The 14676-nt window shown below is 45.9% G+C and overlaps 1 protein-coding gene across 1 annotated transcript in view; it reads right to left on the bottom strand.

Annotated features, from left to right (window-relative positions):
• The window catches only part of ZNF592 (zinc finger protein 592), a 36791-nt gene that overhangs the window by 15307 nt on the left and 6808 nt on the right, over nt 1-14676 (bottom strand). Inside the window, exon 2 of the mRNA XM_009893125.1 lies at nt 553-731. Coding sequence (XP_009891427.1) covers nt 553-731 — 179 coding nt within the window. The remainder of the gene's footprint in view (nt 1-552; nt 732-14676) is intronic.

Below are 14676 nucleotides of genomic sequence, written 5' to 3'. Positions count from 1 at the left end.
AGGGAAAAGTAATTTCTTTAATTAAAGCAATCAATTTGGTTGGAGAACAGACAATGCACGCACATACACACCATCTCATCCAGAACCTTGGGAGCCTTCCTCCATCTCTCTCAGTTCAGGAGAAGTGTTTGGAGAGTTGTAGGGGTATACGAGAAAACAATCGATGCCCTTCTTGTGAAGGCACACATCCCTCAGTCCATTATAACTGACATAAATACAAGTTCAAACCTTAAAGAGTTTTAGAAGGTCAAGATCTACAATTTTTTGCTGTAAATACCCATCCTGAGACACCCGTCTGCAACTTGAAATCAACACAAATGTCTTTTCGGCTTAAAGCTGCCTCAAAATCATTTCTGCTCTCAGAAACCTCCTCTTAAATCCATTTAGTAATTTCCCATTTCAAATGTGTTTTGTCATGCATAAAACCATGCCAGACCCCGGCTACATCCTCTTTCGTTTCTGCTGTAAGGAAGACACATTTCCAAAGATCTAAATCCAAGTTTCCCATTCCCTCTCGCCATCTCGGCACAGACCCTCTGGAACCGCACAAACCTGAATCCGACTTTGCGGGAGTAATGCAGGCAGTTCTCCTTGACGTGAGTTTGGAAATAGGCAGAGCGGCAGACGGCTCCGCACTCCGGGCAGCAGTACGGAGACTTGTGAGCGTGGATCCTCTGGTGAGCGCAGTAACTGCACTGGTTGGGCAGCATCATCTGGCACACTTGACACGTCTGATGAAAGAAAGGTTACAATATTTAGTTGTTCTCTATTTGCCTTTTTTCCCCCTAATTCACTCCAGAAAACTTTCATGTTTAGAGGAAGCTCCAGCACATTGCTCTAGTATTAGCATTAACTCGACAAAGCTCTTTGGCTAGCATCCTTATCATCTTTTTCCATAACAACCCTAATGACTTCCACAATTAGCCATTCCCGATGACAGTATCCATTCTTAAACCATGTCCTCTGTGGTTTATTTCCTTGTTTTCCCCCTAAAAAAGGCAAACAAAATCTTTCACCTCTTAGCTCTGAAGATCTTCTGCTTGGTCACTGCTTTCATTTCAGCATTAAGGCACTTGAGAAGGAAAGCACTTTTCTCAACAAACCCCCACCCCGCAACAAAATCACCCCCCAAAAAGCAGGAAAACTCCATTAAACCCCAACTTGCAACCCTTACTGCTGAACACAGTGCAGTCCTGACGTGCAGCAGCCTTCCCCACCAAACCCACTGTTGTGTCTCTTGCAAAATTTCTTTGGACCAGATGAAATCTGAATTTTCAAAGACCACAAACCACGTGTGCTATGATACCCTTATAGAAACTTCTTAATAACTAGAAATGATGCAAAGACTCTTTCTCTCCCTATTTCTACACCCTTTATGAAATCCATTTTTTCTCTCCTACCCTTAGAAGGGTGACACTTACTATAGATACAGCTTTGCAGAAGAAACATCGTTTACTTGATATGTAAAGGTGTTTTTTATGTAGATATATCGTCTCAGTTTCAACAGCTGTCAAACCTCTGCTGCCTTTCACTGGTGTCTCGACTCTTCTGGATTCCTTCAAAGCTCAGGAGCAGCTACTCGTCCTCTGCAGGATGCACATTACCTGATGCCTGAGCGGCAGCAGAGCTGGAGTAGACACCAGCCCTCCAGCTCTGAGCCCTCTAGGAGCTGAAACCCTCTTCTGTCATTAATAAACCCATGCAAAATTACTCCTCTGCTCCTAACGTCTAGCTTAAGAATGAACTACAGCAAGCAGCTAATTATAGATTATCAAATCAGGCAGTTTAACTACATCATTTTTTCTGCTACGGGTAAAGAAGGTTACGGGGCTCATTAGATCAGAGATGGTGAGAAGTTTTACCAGCGGGTATTTCTACGTGGTCAAACAAAGCACAGATGGACCAAAGAGAGTCCCACAGACTTCACTGCTGGAAACCAGGGTGGAAACCTGGGACAGAAGCCCCTAAATCTGACAAAAAAGTAAAATAAAATCAAAGGACAACTTCATTTTCTACACCATTGCTACTTCATGCAGCATCTCTGTGATGCTCCAGTATGTAACGTCCACCAAGGAATTGTCAAAAACATGGCAGGTAATAGAAAACATCATTTATGGTAAGATGCAAAGCTATGACAAATCTGAAAAGGTTTGGGGTGGAGTGGGGGAGGGGAATAAAAAATTAGGCTCTTGAAGGAAGAAACTGCAGAAATTGCCAAACACATCAAAAGTCTCACACACGATTTGAGACATTTTGCAACTTAAATTTAGAGAAGGTTTCCCCAGGAAAGAGAGAAACAGGTGGAAGAAACCGTATTTTAGGACCCATGCATGCACCCAAATGCAATTCAAATAAACTCTAAGAGTATTTCAGCCCTTCCCCAAATGCTGGAGAAGCCCCCTAATTTCAGCAAAGAACAACGGTGCTACTGAGCCATGGTCCGATCTCATGAAATGTAAATAGGAATGGGAAAACGAGAAATAGAAATGCCCTGAGGACCTCTCTGTGAGGAACTGAGGAGGACCGTAAATTCTCCAAAGATCTCTCAAATCTCCAAATAAGAGCTACAAGAAGAAATTAATGCTCAGGCCAGTTTTATTGTCTTTTATGGCATTATTTTCTAATGGGGTTTTGATTTGCAATGGGAATTTTAACATTTTTGGTAGTGTTAAAACAGGACTCCTCTCACTTTCACCCGGCCTAGTATTTAAAGCAGACTCAGCACAACCACAAGTTGAAAGTACCTTCACCCTTGAAGTTTAGCGAGAAACATTTTCTCCCCAGATCCTGCCTTGTCAAAGCCAATTTAGTTTCTATTTTAAGGCAGCAAAGAGACAATTTGGGGCTCACCTCTTTCTCCCCAGCGTGCCATACCCACTGCCCCCTAAAGCACCCTGGCAATCAGCCCACTTTAAAAACCTGAATTTTTACTGCTATGTGTGCTTGTGCTGGATCTAAAATATGCCAAAAAATTGCCCAATATTTAACGGGCTCCGTGCCCAGGTGCTGCTGCTTGGGGATGTGTAATCTACATCAGAGGAGCAGTGAGCTCCCGTCACCTCCCTCGTCATGTGAAAGGCTCGGTGAAGATCAAAAATATGCTAATGTAGGGCAAAAAAGTTTGGGGGAAGGCTAGCAAGAGGCATCGAAGCTAGTGGCTATCTTCTTCGGGCTCCGCGAGAGCAGGAAGCCTGCCAGCGACTGCATACACACGATATGGGAATAAAAAGCAAGACTCGGCGAGGATAAGGCTAAATGAATTTATTGCAGCTGCAGACGCCGGGGAAGAAGCTGGAAGGATTCCCACGCTGACACCATGCTCTGCAGGAGAGGGCACAGAAAAAACAGCCCCAGCCTCGGAGTTCGGATCGTCTCGTGGAAGAGACAAGAAGTTTGGGAGTAAACAGACAAAATGAAGAGCGATGAGTCACAAGGACAAATTAGTAAGAATAAGGAAAACCGTCGTCTTTAACCAGCATTACTTCTCTAATTGGGAAAAGTCAACGCAGCTTCTCCCTTCCTGCTTCTCAAACCCATCCGAGCTCGCCAGAGGAGTCAACAACCACGTGAGTAAGGAGGATCTGACCTGCAGATGGGTCAGGCTACCTGGGTCTCCAAAACAGTTTTGCAACACCCCTCACTAAAGGGTTTTAAGGAAACTAAGCTGCCACAGCATAAAAGAGGAAGGGTTTTGCATGGATAAAAAAGTGGTCAGAAGAAAGGAATAAACAGTCAGTTCTTTGATGGAGGAAGGTCCCCATGAAGTTCTGCTGGGATTTGGGCTCTTCAAAATAGTCTCAAAGTAACTGGGAAGTGGAAATGAGCAGTGAAACAGCAAAGATTGATGATCATAACCCAGTAACTCAGCATTTTACAGATAAGGACTGACCACAAAGAACTGCAAAAAGACCATACAGCACTGAGCGACTGGGTAATAAAATGGCAGGTTGTATTTTTCCATTGAATCAACCAAGGAATACCGTAGAGCTGAAAGAGGTTCAGTGGAGGGAAAAAATTATAACTGGCGTCTTTATGCTCATGCTTTTTTTAACACCCGTAGAAGATGCGAGGGTCAAAATCCTGCCCAGGGGTATCACAGGAGGGTCCGCTTGTCCATTTTACGCCAGGGGCTGCTGCATTTGTCAGGAGCAAACGGGCAGCCACGCGTGGGCTCCCCCCTCCAAAAGCTTCATCTCGGAGACAGAGCGGCTTTTTCTTTTGCAACTCTTCTGCTTTGTATGAGAAATTGTAACTTGGTTCCAGATGTCACATTTTTATCTCTCTCCTAGTTTTCCATGACTTTTCAAAGAAGTCTGGCAGCAATTTGAGACATTCATTAGTCAGTTATTTCTAAAGCATGTTACCAGGATATGATTTTGAGTTGTGTAATGTCTGTGTTTTTCATATACTCCCATAACCTACACTTTAATCAAGAGTTATTTATTACAAGTTTTCTTTAATTCCAGCTTGCCTGCCACATTTCATTTGGGCTTTTCTTCCGGAGGTCACATTCACACACACAAAAATGCTCAGAACCTCAGCCGTTTCAGAATACTTGATTTTATTCCCATTTTTACTTATTAGCTTCTTCAGAAGGGGTAACAAAAATTAAAATACTCACTGAAGTAGAGTGAAGGTTGAAAAAACATACCCCTCCAAAAAAGTTCATCTATTAAACCCAACCCTGTGGCCACAGAGATGTTTGCAAATCACGAAATTTACAGTTAACACTCAGTTTTGCTCTGGAAAGTGTCTGCATAAAGGCGGCACCATTAACCTTTCTGTTTCATTGAAAGGATTGACTATGCAACTCAGCGTCAAATTTGATCCATTGATCGTGAGCGTGTTTTCTTCTAACCGCCGGCAGTGCAAAGCACCCCAGATCAGAGTCAGGGCAAGCTTCCCATCTTCTCGCACAAAGGCATCACCGCAATATTCCCGCAGCCAATTTTCTCGCCCAGGTAAAGCCTGTAAGCAGCGAGGGCACGATCCCCATCAACGCACCACCGAAAGATGAACTCGGGGCACACAACACTTCGCTTTCACTTACTCCCAATGTGCAAACGGAAATGGAACTGGCTTCAGCACAAGCAAAGAAACTTTACATCGATTTTAGAGCCTCTTTGCTGTTATAGAGAGTTAAGTGATGTTCATGAAGTTCACGGCAATTTAAGAGATTCCCCCAAACTACCAGGGCCCTCCTTGCTATGATTAGCATGTAGCTTCAGCTAAAAAAAATGGGGCTACACCGACCCTAAGGCATGGGATCAGGCCTATGGAAGAGGAAGACTCATAAGCCTAATGACCTCTACATTAAAAACAAAAATAAATTACTAAGGACTCAGAGTGAAACAGTTAGAGGGGAACAGAAATTACATTTTTGGAATGCAAATGTTTTAAAGAGCGCTTGGTCCATTACACATTCAAACCAAAAATCCCCCAAGAGCGGTGCCCCAAAGCCCCAGTTCTTCCCAAATCCAACCTTTCACGAGCTTTAATTTTTCTACGTTAGTCAGAGCTGCAGGGACAGCTGATACTTCTGCAGCCGAGGGATCGCAGGCAGTTAGAGATTAGCAGGATGCTTCTGCTATTAAAAAAAAATAAATTAGCGGCGAATTACTACTTAAAGTTAACCTTTAGCTTCACATTAGCTTTCACTAACTGCCTCACTGGGATAAATGCCAGCAACCCGCATCCTTCAGCGTCGATGCTCCAGTGTGCAGCGGTGTGATGTGCTGGCTCTGGCAGCCACAGCTGGTCCCAGCACCTTCATCTCTGCAGCTCTGTGCTGCCCTTCCCCACCTCCCCACCAGTACAAATGTTGGCGGGGCCACGCTACACTCAAGGTCCAGACCCTTGGAGGATTATTTTTCACTTGGTTTAGTTCAACCATCCATGTTACAATGCTGCTACGCAAAATTTTACCAACATGAGAAGAAGTGGTGAGCAGAGAATTTCTTTCGCTGTCGTGATAACTAAACTCTACTGCTGCCCAGGCTCTCTTCAAATGAATAGGTATCACTGCATTAGCATGTTCAGTTTACATATGAAAAAACCCCTACAACAGAAACTCAAGATTATTAATTTGAAGAAGAAAAATCTGGAACCCAACGGACACCCTAAAACTAGAGCGTTCAAGTTTCAGTGACAGAATATGGGTCAAGTAGATGTTTTATCCTAATTAACTCCTATACACTCTTACACTGTCATACCCAAGCACAGCAAAGGTATTTTTACTTCCTTGGCTCAAGTTGCCTATTTAAAGATGTCAGCCTGAGGAGCCAATGCCACTGAGGGCATCTGCTTGGCCTTCAGCCTAAAGGACACGACCACAAGACACCCTTCAATCCAAAACTTCTCCCATCCATCCTCTCTTCTGCTACCTCCAGCTCACTCCCCCCTCTCGTCTATTCATGCTCAGCCTCACCCTTGCATCCCACCTCCTCCTTTCGACCTTGTTCGTTCTCATTTGTATTCCCGCACCTCGCTCGCTGCCCAGCACTCCCAAACCCAGCGTCCTCCTCAGACCTTCACCAAGACTGACTCCTACACACACATCTACATCGTCGCAAGACACCAGGGTGCTTAAGCCTCAATAAAATAAGGCATTTGACTAAAACCTTATTCCCTGGAAATAAGTCTGTTCAATAAACACGAAATACATTTTTGTGTATGTGGAAAAATCCCTGGTTAAAGCATCAGTGTAGACGTAGAAACTTGACAGTTTCAGGAAACAAAGTGGAATTGCAATGGAAATAAACACTGGCATCACAGACCTTAGACAATGTTGCATCAAATAAGCTTAATGCTGAAATTTCTCTATCTGTACCTCTTTTCTCTTTATGATCTCAGCTGTAATTTCAGTTTTCAGAATTTCAGTTTCCACATCTTTTCTTCTGACCCACTGTATTGGGTTTACGTGGCAAAGTTTTGGTAGTGGGGGGCTGCAGGGGTGGCCTCTGTGAGAAGACACCAGAAGCTGCCCCCATGTCAGACAGAGCCAGCTCCAGCCAGCTCCGAAATGGACCTGTCGCTGGCCAAGGCTGAGCCCATCAGCAATGGTGGTAGCGCCTCTGTGGCAATATATTTAAGAAGGGGTAAAAAATTCTGTGCAACAGCTGGGGGAGAGGAGCAAGAAGATGTGAGAGAAATGGCCCTGCAGACACCAAGGTTGGGGAAGAAGGAGAAGGCGCTCCAGGCGACAGAGCAGAGATTCCCCTACAGACCATCATGAATACCATGGTGATGCAGGTTGTCCCTTTCTAACCCATGGAGGACCACAGCGGATGTGCCCTGAAGGAAGCTGCAGCCCATGGAGAGCCCGCGCTGGAGCAGACTCCTGGCAGGAGCTGCAGCCTGTGGAGAGAAGCCCACGCAGGAGCAAGCTTTCTGGCAGGATTTGTGACCCTGTGATGTACCCACGCTGGAGCAGTCCGTTCCTGAAGGACTGCACCCCATGGAGAGGACCCATGCTGGAGCAGTCTGTGAAGAACTGCAGCCCATGGGAAAGACCCACAGTTCATGAAGGACTGTCTCCCATGGGAGGGACACCACACTGGAGCAGGTGAAGAACGTGAGGCGGAAGGAGTGGTAGAGATGAAGCATTATAAGCTGACCACAGCCCCCGTTCTCCTGTGCCACTTGGGGGGAGGAGGTAGAAGAGTCAGGAGTGAAGTTGAGCCTGAGAAGAAGGAAGGGGTAGGGGGAAGCTGTTTATAGCTTTCATTTTCTCACCATCCTACTCTGCTACAATTAATTGGCAATAAATTCAATTAATTTCCCCTGGTCGAGTCTGTTTTGCCTGTGATGGTAATTGGCAAGTGATCTCCTTACCTCAACCCACAAGCTTTTTGTCATATTTTCTCCCCTGGACCTATTGAGAAGGGGGAGTGACAGAGCGGCTGGGTGGGCCCCTAGTGGCCAGCCGAGGTCAGCCCTCCACACCCAACGATGAACCACTCTGCCTCTTGCATTGCAACCTGAAATCTGAACTCCCAGTTGCAAAAATGATCACTTACTGGATTGCACCAGGTTTTCACATCCCCACTTTCAAGTCGCCAGTATAATCCCTAAGGCTACATGGCACATGTCCCCTCTCCTTTCTTACAATAGCAATGTTAAAGCCCTCTGCTCCTGCCTCCATCCTGCAGGGCTGATTTCTGCCCATCTCACAGCCTCCCAATTCTGCCTCTTTCTTCTCACCTTGCACTTCTTTATGCCTTGCATCCCATCAAAGACTACCACAGCTTTTCAAATGCCATTTTTGCTATGATCTCCACCAATCACTTTGCTTTTTCACCCACTCCCTTTTTACTTGACCAATCATTTATTTGCTAATCCCAACTAAAAAATTTCACTTCCCGCTCCAGGAGGAAGATACACAGTAAACTCCTCCACTCACCCCTTCCAACAGCCTCTCTCAGGCCCCATCATTACCAGTGGGTTCTTGCTTCCTGGGATTTCATGACTGGTTTATACCAATCTAATGAGCGCTTGCCACTCAAGGAGCAGTCACAGAACAGCTGAGTTTGGAAAGGACCCCCAGAGGTCATGTGGTCTAACCCCCCTACTCAAGCAGGGCTACCTAGAGTCGGTTGCTCAGGACCATGTCCAGACAGTTTGTGAACACCTCCAAGGATGGAGACTCCACAACCTCCTTGGGCAACCTGTGCCAGCACTCAGCCAATCTTACAGTGAAAAAGTGCTTCCTTATGCTCATAGGGAACCTCCTGTGTTTCTGTTTGTGCCCATTGCCTCTGGTCTTGGCACTGGGCACCACTGGAAAGAGCCTGGCTCCATCTTCTTTACTGTTCCCATCACGTGTTGATGGGGCCTTGTCTTCTCCAGCATGAACAGTGCCAGCTCTCTCAGCCTCTCTTCCTATGTAAGGTGGTCCAGCTCCTTCTTCATCTTTGTATCCTTTTGCTAGACTCTCTCCAGTATGTCCATGTCTCTCTTGTACTGGGGAACCCAGCAATGGACACAGCTCTCCAGTTCTGGCCTCACCAGTGCTGAGTAGAGGCGAAGGATCACCTCCCTTGACCTGCTGGCAACACTCCTCCTAATGCTGCTAGGTTTTTCTTGCAGCAAGGACACATTGCTGGCTCGTGGTCAGCCTGGTGTCCACCAGGACCCCTTTTCCACAGACCTGCTTTCCAGCAGTGTGGCCCCCAGCATATATCGGTGCATGGAATTGTTCCTTCCCATGGAAAGGACATTGAACTTCTTGTTAAACTTTATGAGGTTCCTGTTGGCCCATTTCTCCAGCCTGCCAAGGTCACTCTGGGTGTCAGTATGACCCTTGGTCTTATCAGCCAATCTTCCCAGTTTTGTGTCATCAGCAAACTCACTAAGGGTACACTGTGGCCCATCATCCAGATCATTAATGAAGATACTGAATGGTACTGCGCCCAGTACTGATCCCTGGGGTACACCACTAGTTACTGGTGTCCAACTAGACTTCACAACACTGATCACCACACTCTGTACCGGACCATTCAGCCAGTTTTCAATCCACCTCACTGTCTGCTCATCCAGCCCATACTTCATCAACTTCTCTACGAGGATGCTATGGAAGGCAGCATCAAAAACCTTACTTAAGTCAAGGTAGACAATATCCACTGCTCTCTCCTCATCTACCAAGGCAATCCTTTCAACATAGAAGGTTATCAGCTTGGTCACATTTGAACAAGCTTCATCACCTGCCCAGGGAACAAGGTGAAACTTATCAGCCTGTACTTCCCTGGATCCTCCTCCTTGTCCCTTTTCAAAGATTGGAGTGACATTTGCTTTCCTCCAGTCCACAGGTACCTCTCCTAATCACCATAATCATTCAAAGACTACCAAGAGTGGCCTCACTCCAGCACCCATGGACTTGTGTATATCCAGTTTAAGTATTCTCAGACCCAATCTTCTTCCACCAAGGACATGTTTTCTTGTTCCAGACCTTCCTCCTGATCTCCAAGTCCTCAGATTCCTGAAGGCCGGTCTTGCTAGTAACAACTGAGGTGAAGAAGGTGTTCAGTATCTCAGCCTCTTCCATGTCCTGCGTCAGCAGGTCCCCTGCCCCATTCACCAGTGGGCCCACATTTCCTTAGTCTTTCTTTTGTTACTTATCTACTTAAAAAAAAAACCTTCTTGTTGCCTTGGACATCCTCCACCAGATTCAATTCCAGGTAGTGTTTGTCTTTCCAACATCATCCCTGCATACTTGGATAGTGCCTCCACATTCCTCCCAGGTTACTTGTCCCTGTTTCCACCTTTTGTACTCTTCCTTTTAAAGTCTGAGTTTTGCCAAGAGCTCCTTGTTCATTCATGCAGGCATTATGGCATTTTTGCATGACTTGCTGTTTGTTGGGGTGGATTGCTCTTGAAACTGAAGGAGGTGGCCCTCTAATATCAACCTCCTTTCTTAGACTTCTCCTCCCTCCAGGGCTTTATCTCACAGGACTGCTTCAAGCAGATCCCTAAAAAAGCCAAAGTCTACTCTCCTAAAGTCCAGTGTTGTCATCTTGATTTTTGTCCCCAGGACCCTGAACTCTACGATCTCAAGGTCACTGCAGCCAAGGCTGCCTTTGCCCTTCACGTACCCATGGAGCCCTTCCATGTTGGTGAGCGTGAGGTCCAGCACAACACCTCTGCTCATTGGCTCCCCTACCACTTGGCTCAGGAATTTGTTATCAATGCTGTCCAGGAACCTCCTGGACTCTTTACACCCTGCTGGGATGTCCCACTAACATGTATGAGGGTGGGAGAAGTCCCCCATGAGGACCAGGGTCTGTGAACACGAGGTCGCTTCCAGCTGTCTGTAGGCAGCCTCATCTACTTGTTCTTCCTGGTCAGGTGGCCCACAACAGACACCCACTACAATGTCACCCATACTGGTCAGCTATTTAATCCTGACCTGACTCACTGGCTGCTCACCCATCCGCAGGCAGAGCTCCAGGCACTCCAGCTGCTGCCTCACATAAAGGACAACTCCCCGCCTTGTCTTCCTGGCCTGTCCTTCCTAAAGAGCCTGTGTCCCCCCATCACAAAACCCCAGTCATGTGAGCCAGCCCACCACCACTTTGCGATGCCAACAAGATCAGAGCCCTGAGGCTGCACACGGATCTCCAGTTCCTCGTGTTTATTCCCCATGATGTGTGCATTAGCATAGACACTTCAGAGAGCCACCTCCTCCTCACACCCTATGCCCTCACTGGCAGGGCTGAGCAGACCACCATCTGGGCTCTCATGCCCCTGCCCATTGACCCCAGAGCTCTACAGTCACTTTTGATATTCTCCAGGTTGCCCTTGGCAGCATCATTGGTGCCCACATGGAAGAACAACAGGGGAGCAGCAGCCTTCCTCTTGGGGCCAAAAGACACCAGCTTCCAGCCTCAGTTTTCATCCTACCTGAGACAGACCCTGCCTTTGGCTCCAGCTGTCCCCTCCTCCTTTCTCTCAGCCATGTCTCGGCCCCCAGTTTGCACCCATCCTCTTTCCCCCCAAAGCTGGTCTGGGTCCCCCAGGGGATGCAGGACCGCCAGAGACAGGTGAGCAAGAGTGGGCAGGAAGGAGGAGAGGGTGGGATTGTCGCCTCCTGTGGCAGCAGATCACAAACTGATTTAAGCAGACCATGGAGCCGCACCCGAGCTTTTCTTCCTCCCTAGCCTCTCCTCCTCATCCTCATCCTGATTCTCTGTTTCGCCCTCAGGGTGCAGGCTCTCACTCCTGTCCTGCCACTCATCTCTTTGTCTGTGCTCCCAGCGATCCCTGCCTGGAGCTCCGTTCCCTTCATGTGCTTTCATCACAACATCCTCCATCCCTTTGCTTCTACAAAATCCAGAGGGAAAATTTCCATATAAAAGAAAAATCGGTCCTCGCTAGTACCTAAGGACTGCATTAATCACCCTTGGTTTGGGAGAGGGAGACAGCAGTGCTTTATGGGGCCAAGGGAATTTTTGTTGATTTGCAATCCTCTTGTTTTGTAAATTAAAACATGAACACACAGGGTTGGGGAAAAAAAAAAAAAGGCAAGAGAAAAACAGCAAAGATATGGCTGCTGTCTTTCTTGCTTGCTACTTTGCTGCTGGGAAATTACCAGTGCAGCATGCGGTCCTACTAGCTTCTGGCAAGTTTTAGCCAATAAATTATAAAGCATTGATTTAAGAGGGCGAAGGAAGAAGAAAAAGAAAAGGCAGCAATAAAATTGCTTTTAAATAACTCCAGTGTAGGTGGTGCGTAAACAGGATACGTCACAACTCATTGAAAAATTCTTATTGGACAAATAAAGGGTGACAGAAGAAGAAAAAGGAGGGGGAGAACAAAAGCACAAAGGTGCAAGAAAATTCAGAGGTCCTTAGTTTACATTTTGTACTTTATTTAAGTTCTTAGCTACCTCAGTGGATTTTGGGTGGTCAAGTCAAAAAAGACCAAAAAAAAAAAAAAAGAAAAATTTATGAAACATCTCTGGTTACCAGTAGATGGACAATTATGCCCAAGAGGGTCAGGAAGTACTTTGAATTCTTGCACATGTTATTGTGCGCCAGCCCGTCCTTGCCAAAAAAACAAATAAGCTCCGTCTCAAAACCAGCTTGTGTCTTTTGTTCATTACTTCTGCTGCAAACCTCTTCCAGAATTCACTCCTCTGATGATTACAGACCATCATCTTAATTTTCCGTGTAAATCTATTTCAGCGTGTCCTTGCATCATTGTTGCCCCTAATTGAAAAACTTCTTTTCTATAAACATCACACCGGATACAGAGTGTCCTTTGTATCCACTGTCACTCTTTACCGAGCAACACATCTAAAATGAAGGCACCAGGAGCTGCACGGGTTTTGCTCATCTCCTGGAATTTGAGTCCAGCCCTGAAAAGGCTACAAAAAAAACCCCAACCCTGTCTGATGCGACCAACTATCCAGGGTGATCCCTGAAAGTAGAGGAAGCGCTTCTTTTCTGTGGATTTAGTTCCTGGTGGAAAAAAGAATGCCGCAACCCTCACCTTAACACTGTGTCTACTTCAGTACTGAAGGAGACCCACCCTAATTCACCAGGCCTTTGCAAAGCTAAACTCATAAAGGTTTTGTTTTAATTTCCCCTCAAGAGATCATCTTTCCATTTCTCTGGTCATTCTTCCCTGACTCATTCCAGTTTATCCCCGATAAACAAAACAATACACTCTTCTCCAGCTAGGTTATTTCTAGCAGCGACAGGGAGTATTGATGCCACCCTGACTGCTGCTGCAGGTTAACATAAATCCCCTGCACAACTGGGTCATCTTGGTCATTCAGAGTCTTCTCATGACCAAACACGCACATCTTGCTTTTTAGTTGCTTCATCCCATTCCTACTTGGTCTTCAAGATCACCTAGGTCCTCCTGTAAAATATTCCCAATTTTCCATGATTTCTTACTCTGTTGGTTCAGCAAATCTTAATAGACTCATCGAATAGTTTGAGTCAGATGGACCTTTAAAGGCCATCTAGTCCAACCCCCTGCCATGGGCAGGGACATCTTCAACTAGACCAGGTTGCTCAGAGCCCCGTCCAACCTGGCCTGGAATGTTTCCAAGGATGGAGCATCCACCACCTCTCTGGGAAGCCTGGGCTGGGATTTAGCCACCCTCATTGTGAAAAATTTCTTCCTTAAATCTCCCCCTCTTTTAGTCTAAACCCATTACCCCATGTCCTATTGCAACAGGCCCTGCTAAAAGTTTGTCCCCATCTTTCTTATAAGCCTCCTTTAGGTACTAAAAGGCCACAATAAGGTCTCCCCGGATCTACATATTCATTCTCCAAGGTCCTTAATACAAACATTAACTGCAGAGGTATCCCAAAGCCATCCCTCAAGAGGTCTTACAAGTAGCCCATCCCCAGTTGCAGTTACCTCCCTTTTACCTGATTCTGCTCCAAACTCATAATTCAACTTCTTCAGTACAACCGTTTCCCACATGGCACTCTAACAACCATCTCATCGAACATCGAGGAGATTAGGATCTACTCATTTCTCTACTCCAAAAATAAATTACAAAAGATGTATATCAGATTAATTTGGCATAAACTACACCAATTTAATTATCTTTTCTCCCCCCAAAAAATCTTGCTCTAGAACATAACACTGTTGTAGTCAGACCCAACAGACCTGAAGTTACACGAAATCTGCTACCACCTTTTGAACATCTGGACAAGCATAATGCCTACATGTAGCACAGCTTCTCATCTGAACAAAATCCAACCAACCTACCAGATATTTCAATTCAAATACTGCTTTCTTCTCGCAGTTCTGCGATTGAAAAAACAGTAAACAGATCCTATCAAGTGACTCAATTGCAAAATTGGTCTCGCTAGTCTCCAAAAAAAGGCAAAGTAACTGTGATCCGTTATGACGATCCACTCAAAACATACATCCAGTAAATCCAGTTCTTTCTAGTTCTGAAGTGGATTAGCTCACCATTTGCAAAGCCTGTATCCTCACCATGAGCCACCGAGACCCCACTGCAGTATTTGGCTGAGATGAACTGCCTTCATCTTCTGTGTATTCTATATAAAAATAAGCCAGGTAGGATTTCCCTGCTGTACTTCGAACAACTGCAATCCTGTAGCCGCCACAAGTCTAAAATGTAATGTCAAGGTCAAGCTCTCAATCATTTTTCTAAAGGTCTTTCCACTCCACCTTCTCAACCACAGCATCGTG

This window comes from Charadrius vociferus, unplaced genomic scaffold, assembly GCF_000708025.1.
Source record: "Charadrius vociferus isolate BGI_N301 unplaced genomic scaffold, ASM70802v2 scaffold399, whole genome shotgun sequence".
Taxonomy (NCBI): domain Eukaryota; kingdom Metazoa; phylum Chordata; class Aves; order Charadriiformes; family Charadriidae; genus Charadrius; species Charadrius vociferus.
This window is presented reverse-complemented; position numbering and strand designations above follow the sequence as displayed.